This window comes from Choristoneura fumiferana, chromosome 27 (genome assembly GCF_025370935.1).
Source record: "Choristoneura fumiferana chromosome 27, NRCan_CFum_1, whole genome shotgun sequence".
NCBI lineage: Eukaryota > Metazoa > Arthropoda > Insecta > Lepidoptera > Tortricidae > Choristoneura > Choristoneura fumiferana.
Window position 1 is genome coordinate 4966901 of NC_133498.1, and position 15614 is coordinate 4982514.

The 15614-nt window shown below is 34.8% G+C and overlaps 1 protein-coding gene across 10 annotated transcripts in view; it reads right to left on the reverse strand.

The window, feature by feature from the left end:
• Positions 1-15614, reverse strand: part of Hr3 (nuclear hormone receptor 3 ROR-beta) — a 145551-nt gene that overhangs the window by 63622 nt on the left and 66315 nt on the right. The window contains exon 1 of one of the 10 annotated variants that reach the window (XM_074108706.1): positions 14628-14664. The exons of the other annotated variants lie outside the window; for them this stretch is intronic. Coding sequence (XP_073964807.1) covers positions 14628-14649 — 22 coding nt within the window. The 5' untranslated portion in view covers positions 14650-14664. Of the gene's footprint in view, positions 1-14627; positions 14665-15614 lie in introns of those variants that run through there. 10 annotated transcript variants of the gene reach the window in all.

The following is a 15614-nucleotide window of genomic DNA, read 5'->3' on the forward strand; positions in this document are numbered from 1 at the left end:
TTTCGGGCTAATTCGTAGCCCTTGTTCATAGGATTTTTCATTTAATATGAGTGAGTCTTACTCAGGATAGTTTCATGTCCGCTGGCAAAAGCTAGTATTCTTATAAAAGTGTAATGTGACTGACTGACTGAAAACGCACAGCCTGTTTTGTTATATGATAGGGTGCAAACGAGTAGGCGGGTCGTCTGATGGAAACCAATCACCACTGCCCATGGACATCCATAAGGTGAATTACGGATGCGGTGCCGGCCTTTTAAAAAAATACTACCAGCGCTTTCGGAAAGACCATCATTGCCAAGAAGAATGCGCCGCAAGAAACATGGCAGAAAGTCATTTTTTCATAATAATATAATAACAAATAAAATACTTAAAAACTAAATAATACAATTAAAGAAAAAAATACAAATAATAATAATAATAATAATAATTATACACAACATAATTATACACATTGCGTATACGCAACTAGGCATGTTTAAGTTTTTTTTTGGTGATAAGAACGTACTCGTACAAATTAGATTTTAATCTGGAATGAATTGCATTTTCTTGAATTGATTAAAACGCATTGCACTATATTAATAAATTAGTTAAATTTCCAGGCAAATATACTAATTTCTCTAATCTGGACAAGTTTAATTTGATGTTTACTTTATTCATTTAATTAATCACATAATTGTTTTTCGTGACGAGCGGCGGTCAATTTACCTTTGATAAGCTATCGGCCCAAAACCCTTATCAGGGCATTGAACCCTAAAATACCTATTAATACGTTTCAAATACCTGGGTGAATTTCTGCGTCATTTAGGTAGGTAATTTTTTTCTTTGTATGAGATCACTTGTAGACTTATGTGAGGATTTAATAAATTTAGAAGGCACTAATTAGAAGATTATTGTTTAATAGCAATCAAACCCAACGAAAACTATATAAAAAATAAGTTTCAAATATTTTAAAAGATATGGCCAATTTTTGTGCTGGCTTCATCATTTCTCTAACTGTAAATGTTGGAGTGCCAAAAAATTTTACCTATTCGTCTTGGCGGAGGCACTGCCGTGCCCCCAGATCTATATAGTTTGTCATGATTTTCATTGACCATAATTTTTTTTTAAGATGTAAAAGTTATAGATATTTTCATCACAAAATTTCGACAAAAAATTCACCTACCTAAATTACAGGGGTTCATTCTAAAATATTTTGCAAATTGCACGATTTAATTTATTCAAATTAATTAATTTAAATAAAAACGGAAGAACACGTCCTCGGTATAGCAAATCAAAATAGAGATAAGTAGTTCATAATATAGCATAGACATACTTAACACACTCAAACTGAGTGCGAATGAGTATAAAAACATAATAAAATTATTCGCAGAATGAAAAATCGATCGATCATACAATATTTTGGTATGAGCAAGAATTTGTGTGAGTCAGTATGTTCGTCACAATTAGGTCGTTGACCTACACCGTTGTGAAATACCTAAGTAACCGCTAAATTACTAAGCATTTTTCGGTAAATGACACGTCAAAAGAAATATACAAAGTTTTTGTGTGTGTCCTGTGGTTCAAAAGATATATAAGTAGCTCTGAAAGACAAAAAATGCAAGCCTTTAATTCCTATTTTTATTACCATTAAATTTCTTTATTACTTTTAAATTATTAATTTCATGCTTCAATCAATTCAACTTATATAACAATTAATAAAAACGAATACATAACAATAGCATGATAAATAAACAGGAAAATGCTGTATTTGGGGAAATTCCTCATTAAATTCGATCAGAGATTTCATTCATTGAAGGTGTGGAGGAAAATAACTTATTTCACTCAAAATTCTGCTGACGAAAATTTAAGAGGAAAAAATTGAGACGCATCAATAATATAACAAGTATCGACTAAAAAATCAAATAAAAATCTTTAGAAATAAGAAATAATACGACATGTTCCTTATATTGTGAAGATGTTTGGATGCTTGTTACTCAATCACGTCTAAACCGCTGAACCGATTTAGATGAAATTCGGTATACAGATAGTTTGTGTCCCGTGGAAGGATATAGGATAGTTTTTATCCCTGAAAATTGAATAGTTCCCGCGGGATAGCGATAAGCGACTACTACGCGGGTGGAGTCACGGGCAACAGCTAGTACATAAAACAATAATAATGGGAATATAGAAGGCAGGAGAGGCAGGGGAAGACGGCGTGCGTAAGGATCAAGTCAAGCCAAAGAGGTCAATGTAATGTCGTATTAGGAGCTCAAAGCATTGGCAGAGGCGTACAGAATGGCGATTACTCCACCGACAAGAGCTAAGCTCTTCATCATCATCATCACCGTCCCACTGCTGGGCACTGGCCTCCTCTCAGAACGAGAGGGCTTGGGCCGTAGTTCCCACGCGGGCCTATTGCGGATTGGGAACTTCACACACACCATTGAATTGCTTCGCAGGCTTGTGCAGGTTTCCTCACGATGTTTTCCTTCACCGTAAAGCTCGGCGAGCTAAGCTCTTAAATTAAAATAATGATGATGATGACATGAAAAATTCACTTAGTATAAGAGTACGGTTCGCTAAATTCTAAATTGAATCATCCCAAACATATTACCAACAATGTATCAAACAAAATGACACTTTTCATTTCCTCCTGATTTTAACCAAAACACTTGTGCGGTACAACAACCTGACGAAGGATCAACGCACTCGGATGACACCGGGTTAGTATGGCGGTTGCGTTTAGCGCCATCCAGCGGGAAGTAGCGGAAGTAACCTTTTAATTTTGACAAGTGTGATATTTGAAAATGATTGGTACGTATTGCTTGCTAATTTATGTTTTCAACTTTGGTTCTCTGACGAATATTATTCTTTCCATCAAATATACTCTAACCGTAGCGATTTAAAAGTCGCGTAGGTACTAAAAACTCCAAAGATAATTAACAAATTTAAGCCTTTCGTCTGCAGAGAGTGATTTTTTAATTAACATCTCTTGAAAATTCAATTTGAAAGTGGTAATAAGCTGTTTATTACTTACTTGACAAGATTAATAAATTAGAGCTGTAACTTTCTACTATTCTATTCAAATTACAAATTCGGTATTATTTTCGCAGTTGTGATTTCAAAAATGGAACGTCATCATATGACATAGCTTCCAAACTGCTTTGCAACTTAATAAAAACAACGAAATTTATAGTCCAAAATTGTTTTGCCAAAAAAAATCCTTCCGCTTGGTACAGCGCCATCTCTCAGCCGGTAGCGGAAGTAAAGTTCAAACATTGCCAAACTGAGGTGAATGCCCCGCTTATCTGGAGTTGTTATGAATTGCATGACGCATAATCGATCAGTCCGTGATGATGTGCTTAGATGAATCTAAATTTATTTACGTTAGATACGGTAAAAAAATAACCGGTTAAGTGTACTCCTGTACCGAGGGTTCCGTAGAATGTTGGGTGATTTATCATAGTCCTATTTTAACCCCTGACGCAAAAAGAGGGGTGTTGTATGTTTGACACCAATGTTTTTCTGTCTGTGACATCGTAGCTGTCAAACAGATGGAATGATTTCGATGAGGTTCTTTTTCGTAAAGCTAGTTATTTACCGGTGGTTGATAGCTTTGTTTCATTAAAATCGGTTCAGCCGTATTTTAGATATTAAACTTTGAACTTCGTTTATTTCTATTATCTCGTATTTATTATTATGTTTTGAATATCCACCATTCATCATTAATACAATAACTTTTCACCCTATTTTCTTTTAAAAAAATATTTTTAGTGTTTAATTTGACCCATATATTCAAATTTGGCCGTTGGGGCCGAAAATCCAGAGCAAGCGCAGCGTAGGACGTCCACCAACAAGATGGACGGATGACCTGGTTAAAGCCGCGGGTTCACGGTGGATGCAGACCGCTTCCAACCGAAGCAACTAGAGGTCTATGGGGACGGCCTACGTCCAACAGTGGACGTCCTACGGCTGAGATGATGATGATGATTCAAATTTAGTTTATTTGCTCTGTATAGTGTGTGTTTAGCTTTCGGTTTCAGTAAATTTAGAGTAAATCTGATGTGAAGCTGCGACAGACAAACAGACAGACAAGCGAGCAATCCTATGAAGTATTCGTTTTTCCTTTTTGAGACACGGAACCCTAAAAAGTTGGAAAACCCCTGACTTTGTCACTTCAAAGTTCCATGAAACATGTCGAAGAACCATCGCTTCAAAATCTGATTTTAAATGAAAAAACTGCATTCTAATCGGTCCGTTTAAGATCTACGGTGCCACATACAGACACACATAGCGGTCAAACTTATAACACCCCTCTTTTTGCGTCGGGGGTCAAAACAGACAAAGGCGTCTCAATAGATTTTGTTTTTATAACAGTACCTACGTGAAATTTTGAAGTCTTTACAACAGGTGCCTACGGAATCCTAAATAACGCTGTAATCAAAATAATTAATCATACTATTGATTAATCAAAATAAATAATTTTACATCTCAACTCGCCACCTTTTAAGGATGGACGATTAATGTATCGATTGTATTCAAACGACTAAACATAATTAATTTGCGGTTGGCCCAAGGAAAAAATAATTATGTTTTGCTGTTATTTTACAAGCCTTATCTAACTTATAAATCGCTTTTTTTTCGGCAAAACATCTGATTCTTTATTGTTATCGGCAGTTATATAACGGAAACAATGATCCACCGATTTTTTTTTTTAATAAAATACCTTAATAGCAGTTGTCATCATTTTGTATAAAGTTATTTAAAAACCATTGCAATTTGTACTGCGAAAATTTTAACAATCTTGGCAATAAAACCAGTTTCTGGCCTTAAGTTTTAGCCATATTTTGTCGAATTCTTCCTACTTTAATTATCAAATAAAAACAGTAAAATGTTATCACTATCAGCTAGTCTAGACAGTGTGGCCCCAAATCGGCTATCAGTGCAAAATATCTCTTATCATTGTAATACGTCATTTTAAAACAATGCCAGAGCAAAAAGATTACGTCGTATTAGAATATATCTGTTTTTATGTTACAGTTATCTCCAAAGGATAAAATAAGTTTTTGGCAAAAAAATCATTTTTAATACAAGCTTTTTCTGCCGATTATACTTTTTGTTGGCTGTACTTGCATTGCCACCCAAACTAAATTTCAACTCGATACCATTAACCGTTGAAGAGTTCCGTCCTGCGGAGACGATCCTGGCCAAACTAACAGGATGTGACTACCAGATTATTGTATTGTCACGCAATTTACATAAGTATACCAAATTTCAAGTCAATCCAATTGCTGGAAGTTGTTCCAGTTTAACTTGCAAGATTTGATTACAGACAGACAGACAAACGGACAGACAGACAACGGGACAGGTGAAACTAAATAAATGCTTGTAAAAAGTGTATCTAGTTCATTTCGGCTAAACAACACTATAAACCTAAACAGACGGAAATAATAAAGTCTGAAAAATCATTACATGAGATTTGCCATCAAATCCAATTATATTAATTTTACCACTTTTCCTTACCGCTTAGTGCGTTTTTAACTTAAGAAACAAAACAAAAATTACCCGTATTAAATTCTCTTCCACTTAATAATAACAATCGTGTAAAAAATACCTACTCAGTATATTATTACCGCTTACTTATCAAGTTACGCGTTGGCTTAGCAACAGCAAAGGCAAAACGACTCAGTCAACGTGCGATAATCAAGTCTATGCAATTTTATAAAAAAAATACTACGTAAGCTTAAGTGCATTGCCCTTTACAAAAACCCTAACGCCATCTATCGATGAGCATTGGAACTAAACGGTCAATGACATCGGAACTGTTGTTTACCGGCACAGGAACTCAAAATAATTACGTCAAAACTAGCCATGCAAATATGATTGTAATTACAGAGTAGCTAAATTCTAAATTGAAAGAGTATGTTTTACGTTCACGCTTTTTGGTAAGTGGGTTCTCCGTTAAGTGTAAGTGAACTTTGATACGAGAAATTTGGGAGGTCGCCGCGTGCTTACGCTACTCGTCGAGAGATGGCGTTTTAATCAAACATTGTTGCGTGAGATTTTAGTTCTGTTTTTTGTCGAAAAAAAAAACTGTTTATGTTAGCAAAAAACAAAGAGGAGTATAATTTAAGTGATAATTAATTTTAAGTTATTATCGGAATTATATACAAGCAGTTAAAGCTCAAAAAGCATTGTTTTTATGCAATAACTACCTACCAATTATTTTCATTTTTATGCAAACCCATGAAACATCATCCAACTTAACTAATCCATACTTCTGTAGTATAAAAGCCGTGAATATACAATATGACTTTCCAGCCCTTTTCTTTCCTAAAAAATGTCTAAATCGAAGGTCGAAGGTGCGGAAGTCCTTTCTTTGCAAATGCCCCTTTTAAACAAAAAACAAAGAGCCTCCAAGCTAAAAAAAATAATGCTTTTTATATTTTTATGTATATCAAATTTACAATCCCACCACTGGAATTTGGTTAGGAAGTCCCAGACAAAAGCTAGTCGTGTCTGTGTTACCTCTTCACGCTCATACTTCAGAACGGATATAAATGAAATTTGGACGAATGTAGTTTAAGACCGTGAGAAAATATTGGATAGGTACTTTTTATCCTTATACCTAATTGGATAGTTCCCGCGGGATAGCAATAAACGAGTTTTTCGCAGTGTAAATAAAACCCTAGGCCCACTAATCACACTACTGTTTGATTGTTTTTTTGTATGTTTGTTACTTCATCACGTCTAAACCGCTGAACCGATTTAGATGAAATTCATTATACAGATAGTTTGAGTCCCGGGGAAGGACATAGGATACTTTTTATCCTGGGAAATTGCATAGTTCCTGCTGGATATTGGTAACGGCTAGTTTACCATAAATGTAATAAAAAGATTAAGAAAAACTTTTTTTAATCCATATAATCGTTCAAACATCACGTCGGCCAATCAAACAACTTGACAATGGTTGTAATACGGGCCGTTACACGCGACGTCGTAACGGTCACGTAACGTAACGTTACGTAACGTTACATGTTATGCAGTGATTAGGTGTTGATCACATCACTATGCAAGCAAAGCAAGAGCTACAATGTTGTCTGCTAATATATACATAATCATACTTATACACACTAACTCACTCTTGTGGACTCACTAACAAATTTATTTTGGCTTTACACCTTGATTTAATGAGTTAATATAAAATTTGTCTTTTTAGGGTTCCGTACCCAAAGGGTAAAAACGGAATCCCTATTACTAAGACTTCGCTGTCCGTCCGTCCGTCTTTCACCAGGCTGTATCTCCAGAACCGTGATAGTTAGACAGTTTAAATTTTCACAGATTATGTATTGTGGCCGCTATAACAACAAATACTATAAACAGCTACAGAGGGTGCCTAAAAATAGACATACATGGACGCTTTTATGCAATACTGTGTAAACCCATAAAATTACGAAAATCGAGATATTGATACGCGATTCGTTGGGCAACAAACTAATATTTTACAAAAAAGTGTTATGACTCCAATTTATTTTACTACTGAAAAAAAAAATCATAAAATCTATTGACACACCCGAATCCTTTATAGAATAATCTACAATATTACGTCAAGTTCCTTAACGGTAATATTTCTGGATAAAATGACCATCAGTTTTGAGAAAAAAAGAGTCATGAGGCTTGACTCATTATTATTGTTTAACCAGAACACATACGTTCGAAAACATAACCCACCTTTGACGAGTCTGGCAAAGTCACAATGCTGAAGGGCCTTTGGTGTTAAAAAGCGTCCCCTAGTGGCATTTTCCGGTTCCGTTAGTACAAAGCCTTTGAGAGCCCCCTGTATATACTAGCGATATATTTATAACCGAGACCAAAAAAAGCTCGTGTATCACTTTCTCGGCGTTATATTTTAATGCTCCAATAACCTTTGAAAGACTAAAAATAGGCTTTAAAAATCTACGAAAACTACGTGTAGCTGGACATCTGGAATAACACAGGCAAATTTTGGTCCAACTTTCCCAAGGGATAGGGATAAAAAAATTAAATCTCAACCGCTGGGTTTTTAGTCATACTACTACAGTACAGTTTTACAATGGTAAATGAACATTAGTTACCATTTTTGCTTTAATTTCTTCGCCATCAAGGTGACAAGAAGAGTGTTTATGTAACTTGCTCAAAAAAGTCATTATACTTAGCATAGCAGATAGACATACATACGAGTAGTTACAGGGTAGGTGTATGTATGTATGTAAGCTCTTTACTGTACAAAGAAAAGAAGCCAAATACAATTGACAAGCTTTGAGATACTTGTAAAAAGACGGATTTATATTAACATTATTTAATTGATTTTACTCTTTAACTTTTTTTTGATGTTATTTTAAATGAAATGAAATAAAATTGACTTTATTTGCATTAAGCGTTTAATTGTTTTTGTTTTTTTTTTCTGACCATGTTTAAATCGTAACTTTATTTTTCTTGATCCCTCATATCTTTGACATGTCTGAAATGTAACATGTGATTTTCGTTAAGGAATAAGTTTACCTATTCAAGGCGCATTTTACGCACCTCGTTGTAAAATCTACTGTTTTATTGTAACAATACGAATTCCCATTGTAATTTAGTTAAGTCTCAAAACAGACGTATATAAACTCTATATTGTAATAACTTGAGTGTGTCGTGTTGTACTTACATTTACAAAGGCGTACATATCCCTACAGACGTAATGTTCATGCGAGTGAAGCCACGGGAAGATGCTAGTTATGTAAAGTATAGTACGTGCTTAATTAGAATTGTTATAAGGCAGTACGCTTGCGCGAAACTCTGACCCAAAAGTCAAGTGCAAGGTCGCTGAGGTCAAATTAGGACAGTTGGCCCAAATCGGGGTCGCCCCAGAAACTGTTGAGGTCACCCGGTGTTCCGATTGCAGATATGATCTTCGTGGCCTTGAGAAGGTCGGTGCTAAAACGCTGCAAGGTAAAAGGACATAAGTGACCTGACGTCTGTCATTTACGCTCTTTGACCATTGAGCTTGATCTCAAAATGCAAATTATACTTTGAAACGAAATTAAATTCATGTGTTGCTTTGAAGGTGAGCTCTGGTTGAGTTCGAAACGGTTAGTGTTGGTGGTGGTGATAGGGTTTGTGTGATTTGTGTGTGTTCTTAGAGTGTGTAGTTGGAGGAACTGCATGAACACGCATTTCTTGCATAAACGTAGCTGTCAAAGGGTGGCAAAGTTTGTTTTAACTAATTCATTGGAATAGGCTTCCGCAAAAAAACACCGCATTCAATTTATTTGCAATGAGACCCTTCAATTTTCGCAGTCAAATTCAACATCTTTTTTTCTGGAAGTGGGTGATTTCGAATTCCATTTTTAAAATATATCTCCATCGATGCTATCGATCATTACGCCAATGTCGGGGTTGAAAAATAAATCATCGGTTTCCATGTTACTTTTTATACTTTCAGCGCTCTCGGAACGACCATTGTTGCTAAGAAGAATGCGCCGCAATATACTTGGCAGAAAGTCATTTTGAAACAAGCTAGTAATTTTTAAATAAGATCTTAATCTTTCTAATGTAATAAATAATAATAATAAATATCATGGGGCACTTGACACCAATTGACCTAATCCCAAACTAAGCAAAGCTATGGATACCAGGCAACAGATAAAGATACATATTAAACATCCAAGACCCGAGAACAAACATTCGCATTATTCATATGAACATTATATAAATATCTGCCCCGGTCGGGAATCGAACCCGGGACCTCAAGCTTTCGTAGTCAGGCTCTCTAACCTAACCACTTGGCCATCCGGTCGTCATATATAAAATTCTCGAGTCACAATTACAATGTTTGTAACCAAACTCGTCCGAAACGGCTGGACCAATTTGAATGAATTTTATTGTGAATATTCGGTAGGTCTGAGAATAGGAAGTCTGACTCGCGGGCAACAGCTAGTAATTTATAATACTATAAGGTTAATTTAGTGGCTTGATGTGAGTTTCAGTATGTATTTATTGCAACACTTTTTACAAAAAAAAAAAATTTAAAAATGATTCCCTGTTGGGGCGTAGCAATTTTAAAATTTATGACTAATTAACTATACATAATATTGTGATATGTTAACCACTTGTAATTTACACATAAAATTAAGTTTAAGGAAGGTATCTTAAAACTTTCATCTAGTTATAGCATAAACTTAGAACTTATTTGGTGTAGTGTGTGGTATTTTTTCGTTCAAAACACGAGAAGCGTGAGTTTGTTTAATGTGGTTTCAGAGATTGGTCCCCTGTGTGACAAGCGAGAAAAAGGCATGTGTGCTAGCCATTCCGTTCCACTGACGTTATTCAAAGAACCACTTAGATAAAGTATGTATGTATGTACTAAAAAAAGGCCCAACCCTTTGTTTACACACCCCATCGCCTAAAACTTGGGGGGAGCCAAAGCTTTTCAAACTTTTGAGCCACGTGTCAAAAATAGGTCAGCTATTATGACAGACAATAGTTCTGTCTTCTTCTCGCTGGTGTGGTTTGTGGTGGAGCGAAAGAGAGCTAGTCCCCTCTAGATAAGGCTGGTGAATAGCCACAATAGTTGCTGTAGCGATGATTGTAAATGTCTACATAGTTTTGGTTATGATTAATATTGTCAAGAGTTATGAATGAAAATTGATCAGTTTTTGAGAATTTCCTAAATATAGGTCTTGAGAACGATTTTTGAAATACCCGCGGCTTTAAATTAGGTAAGGTTTGTCTTATAACAATCCTGTAAAGTTGAGAATTTCAGAGAAAAATGACGAAAAATTATAACGGATGACTATGTATATCATCCATTATTATTTTTAAACGTTATCTATTCTGAGACGCAATACGTGACATTTTATAAGTTTAAAAGGAGACGAAACAGAGACAAATTGTCACGAAATAGTTCCAACTCGGCATGATGTCGGTTTGCCGGCGCTGGTCTTCCGTTGGAACCATTTTATATAGAATTCTATATAAATAGAAACAGTTCTCTAAGTTTTCGCCGGAATATCCCGACTGTTTCATTGGGACGAACGATTGTTTTTTAACTATTAGTACTTCAGGATTGTAATAAAACTAACCTAACCTAACGTACTCGTACCCGTATAGGGTTCTACAGGATAGTCCTGAAATTCTGAGTAGTTTACAGTTTCAGAAAAAAAAAAACGTTCATACTCAGATCAAATATATGAAACTCTTCGGAAATGAATTGGGGAAAAATATGTTCAGTGAAAAAGCCAGGAACACAAAAAAACAGTGAACCCAGCTACTTATCTGTGAAATACGTCTGTCTATCTCTACTCTTATTAAAACTCAAAATGTTGACTCTTGAGTTTTTATTTAGTAACCAGAGCGTGAGCAAGGGCGTGCTTAAAATAACAAAAGCCACAGTGCAGTACTTGTATGTACCCGTATATTATATACAAGGTGTTAATTAAATAACTGAAAACCCCCAACACTATTCTTGTTTTTTGTTACAACATATTTCAAAAAATATTTGTACGTTTTGCTAAGTCAGCCATTCTTTTGTATCTGTCAGTTGCACTTCGCCGATTTAGAAGAAAATCAAACTGACAGAAAATTGCCAGAATTAAATTATCTAAATAGTATGCAACCTCGCTAAGAAATTTAGTAGACGTATGCTGTATTCGTAACTTTTAGACCGGGCACTGAAACAATAACTTAAAAAAAACACAACCTGCTTTAAAGTATAGTATAATCGATCCACTCTATTGTGAAAAAAATAGTTTCAGGTTTTCAGTCGTTTAATTAACATCTTATACATACCATGTATATGTTAAAAAATAAATAAAGCGTCCAATTCCAATTAACGTGTCAATTAAATCCTTGTATTAGTCATATTTATTTATAATGATAAAGTTTTAGAGTCTTCAGTTTTTTTTATAGTTTTTCCATTCGATTATTTTTTAGGTATGTTGTTATCATGAATGGTGTATTGTATGCACACTATGCTATGCTATCTCCCTGTTATAGCGAAACCAAGATATAGTGTTTTTTATCATTTTGTATAAACACTGCTTTTGCGGTTTTTACGTGAATTCGTGAAGTTCTATTTGCTTATTTGGCGTCTAGTATTTTTATCTTTTCTATAAGTTTATTTTTTATCAAGTTAAGGTGGATTGCTTGAAAAAAATATTTACTTTTCATAAATCAATGATTGATATCAATCGGTATTTTATTTACTTATTCTTTCCTAGTTTTCACTAAAATAACATTGCTAATGCTAACTACTAACTCGAATAGGTATATGTATAAATAGTCCACGTATTGTATAATTTCCTGAATTTTAATATTATTTTTATACTTAACGTAACCGGAATGAAATAATTAATTATAATACCTAATGTCGTAAAATTATCTAATAATGTCACTCAGTTTTATAATTTAAGTAAAATTATGTCTTGAGTTTCGTTAACGATTAAATTATTTAAATACTGGCAAATTGAGTGATAAATAAACATTTTTCGCTCAAAAGAAAGTTAATAACGTTATAACGTAACAGTTGCATCACTGCCTTTCGAGTATTAAAAATAACAGAGTTGTGCACAACCCAAAACTAACCTCATCCTTCCTTAACAATCCAAATAGAACTGGCACTTCACAAAAATAACTGGTTATTAAAAAAAATAACGTGTTATTTCACTTTTAGCACTAGCACTCTCGTAATTCGAATAATTCTTAATTTGAATTTCGCGCGCAATGTTAGGACCCGCTCACATTGTGTTGCAAGCGGGCCGGGGGACCAACTAGGAAATGACTACAGACGTGGCCCACACTGCCAACGCACGCACACAGACACGGCACGTACACGCTACATGCTTAGAAGTGCATGGTTAGATGCATAGGCCTATTGCTAACTAAAAACTATAAATAACTAACTTCATACACATCAAACTGACAACTCTAGTTTCTCAGCGGTATCAAAGTATTTTTTGAGGCAGCAGTCTTGTCTAGCTGAAGAAAATCTATATAGCGGTGCTAAGAGAAAAATGTTACGCGACTATCACAACAACCGTTATTACATAACAGTACGAGGGAGCGAGATAGCGATAGTATATGCGGTCCGTGCGAGAGAGACGCGAAAACTGAAGTTGTGTAACTTAACACAGAGAAAGCTCGCACGTACTTTCTTTGTATAATCACTACTACACTGAAGCGTCTTTGATACACTATGGTGTGTAGGCGTCTTTAGATTTTTGAAAGTCGACCAAAAGAGCGTAAGTGTGTGTTTGAATTTTCAAAATTGGACTTTTTTTTTAACAGTGAAAGAGTTATTTTGGACTTTTGTGGGTTGACTCTTAGGTGCATTTTGTCGGTTGCATTGTTGCCGGGCCAGGTTTTCGAAAGTTCACTGACATGCGGTTTGGCACGACACGTGTTTGGGCCTGCTGATTTTTTCAGCCAGCATTACCAACTTTAGTACGGAGTCAGCAGTGGCGCTAGTGGTCAAAGGAATACGAGGAATTTGTAAAGAGTTGCTGTAGTTACAAATTTGACCACCGTGATAGCTAAATTTGTTAAACGAAGAAGAACGTCGCATTTCTGCAGAAGTAAAAACTAGGGCATGCGTATTTGCAAGGTTTTTTTCTATTGATTTTTCCTCGAAACGCCTAAAGGAGGATAAATTGTGGGTATTCTTGGTAAATGTCGTGTTGTTTCCGGTTTTGTTGTGACAAATGCGCAAAATTGGGACGTTGCGATAAGCTACCGCAAATTCGAAGTTTCGCTACTTGACGATAGATGGCGTGTTTTATCACGTTTTAAACTGCTGCAAAACATTAGTAAATAAAATGATAATATGTGTTAGTAATGTGATTTTTAATAATTATTACAGTGAATTATTTTATTTTACTTGAATTTTCAACGCAAAGGAGAATTTATGAATTGTAATAATTTAATTCCACACCTGAGTCACGGTGTCATGCAAATTGTAGCAAATTATTTATAAGGAAAAAGGCGCAGTATGAGTATGACCCCTTTAATTAGTTATTTTGATTCATTACTTCAGTTTTTTTTTACAACCAGATGTATACATTCTAGAATATTATAATAAACTACTAGGACGAAATTGATAAGTAGCTACACAAAACAATAATTAACCTTATCGTCATGAAATTGTGTTACCTAATTCTTATTATCAATCCACACATTTTATTATAGTTAATATGTTTCTTCTTAACAATATAGAACTAAATTTAACCAAGCTTTATCTTAAAATAGATATTTTACAGTAAAATTGCATCACAGCGAAGGAAGTGAAATAACACTCATAATATTTATAGATAGTTATCCCTCTCGCACCGCGCTACTATTTCATTCGCACCCATTAAAACCCCGTTTAAAACGCGGAAAACGACGGAAAGATACCCGTCCCGTTCCAACTCGTGACTTGACGCGTACTTCTCGTTCTCACGCAAGGCAACGGAGTGCGTTGACCTGTCCTTGTTGCGTATGTGTGCAGCCTTGCTTTACAGTTATATACGTAACTGTGTGCATGTAGTAAGGCGTGCATCATAAGGCGCGGTTCACACAGATTCCTTTTTTTGTTGAAAAATAATTTTATTTATAGGTCAGTGATTTAATAAGTTTTTCTTTGTGAATACCTGTTGTTGAAGGCGCGGTCATTTTGATTGATTGTTTCTCGTAACCGCTTGCTTACCTGTAAAGTAAAAAAATACGTTATTTATGAAATCAAAAATTATACTTAAAACACAAAAATAATACAAAAAGAAAACAAAACAAAAAGAGTACAAAGGCGAACTTATCCATTAAAGGGATTTTTTCAAGCTAACCTAAACAAGAAAGGAAAACTTAAACACACAAACATATTTCGATTGAATATTTTTTTATTATTTTTATGGAATGATCAAATGCCGTATTGTCTAACGTGCTGACTCTTTTTACCCTCCTCTTATAACGTGTGACAGAAAGAAGGGGTGAAAACGATTGTGATTTCAAGGTTATCAGACCCTGAGAGCCTGCTCTGAAATTCGAAAATCGAAGTTCGTATCATACCATACCTCTTTTAAATAGTATAAGACTCAGAGGGACGCAACGACACGAACTTCGATTTTCATAACAAGACCTGAACAAAAAATCAATACATTAGTAAAAGTCAGTAAATTAACACATGATATAAGTTTGCTGGTCACAGCTATGCTTACCTCTAATGAATAAAAAAAACATAAATTAGAAAATCTAAGAAATAACTTGCTTGTGCGGATGACTAGTGTAATTTAGTATAGCTTAGTTTATAGTTTAGATGATTAAGCCTTAGTTTGTAGGTATAGGTTTAAGTTGTTTTTTGTATAATGTTTTATTTTATTATTCTTAATTAATTAAATTAGTTTACTTTGACATTCAGAGACTATAATACATCTCTGAATTATTTAAAAAAGAAATAACCGACTATGAACTCGGGCAAGCAACCAACTTTAGTTCAGTGCTTGCTAAATTGCACAAACGCGTATTCCTAGAGGTGAAATTTTGCTAAATGATTCATCGTCTCCAAAAATCACCTTAAGCAAGTTTTTTTTTAAATAGATCTCAGCTCAACATACAATACAATACAACAACAAAAAAATAGCATA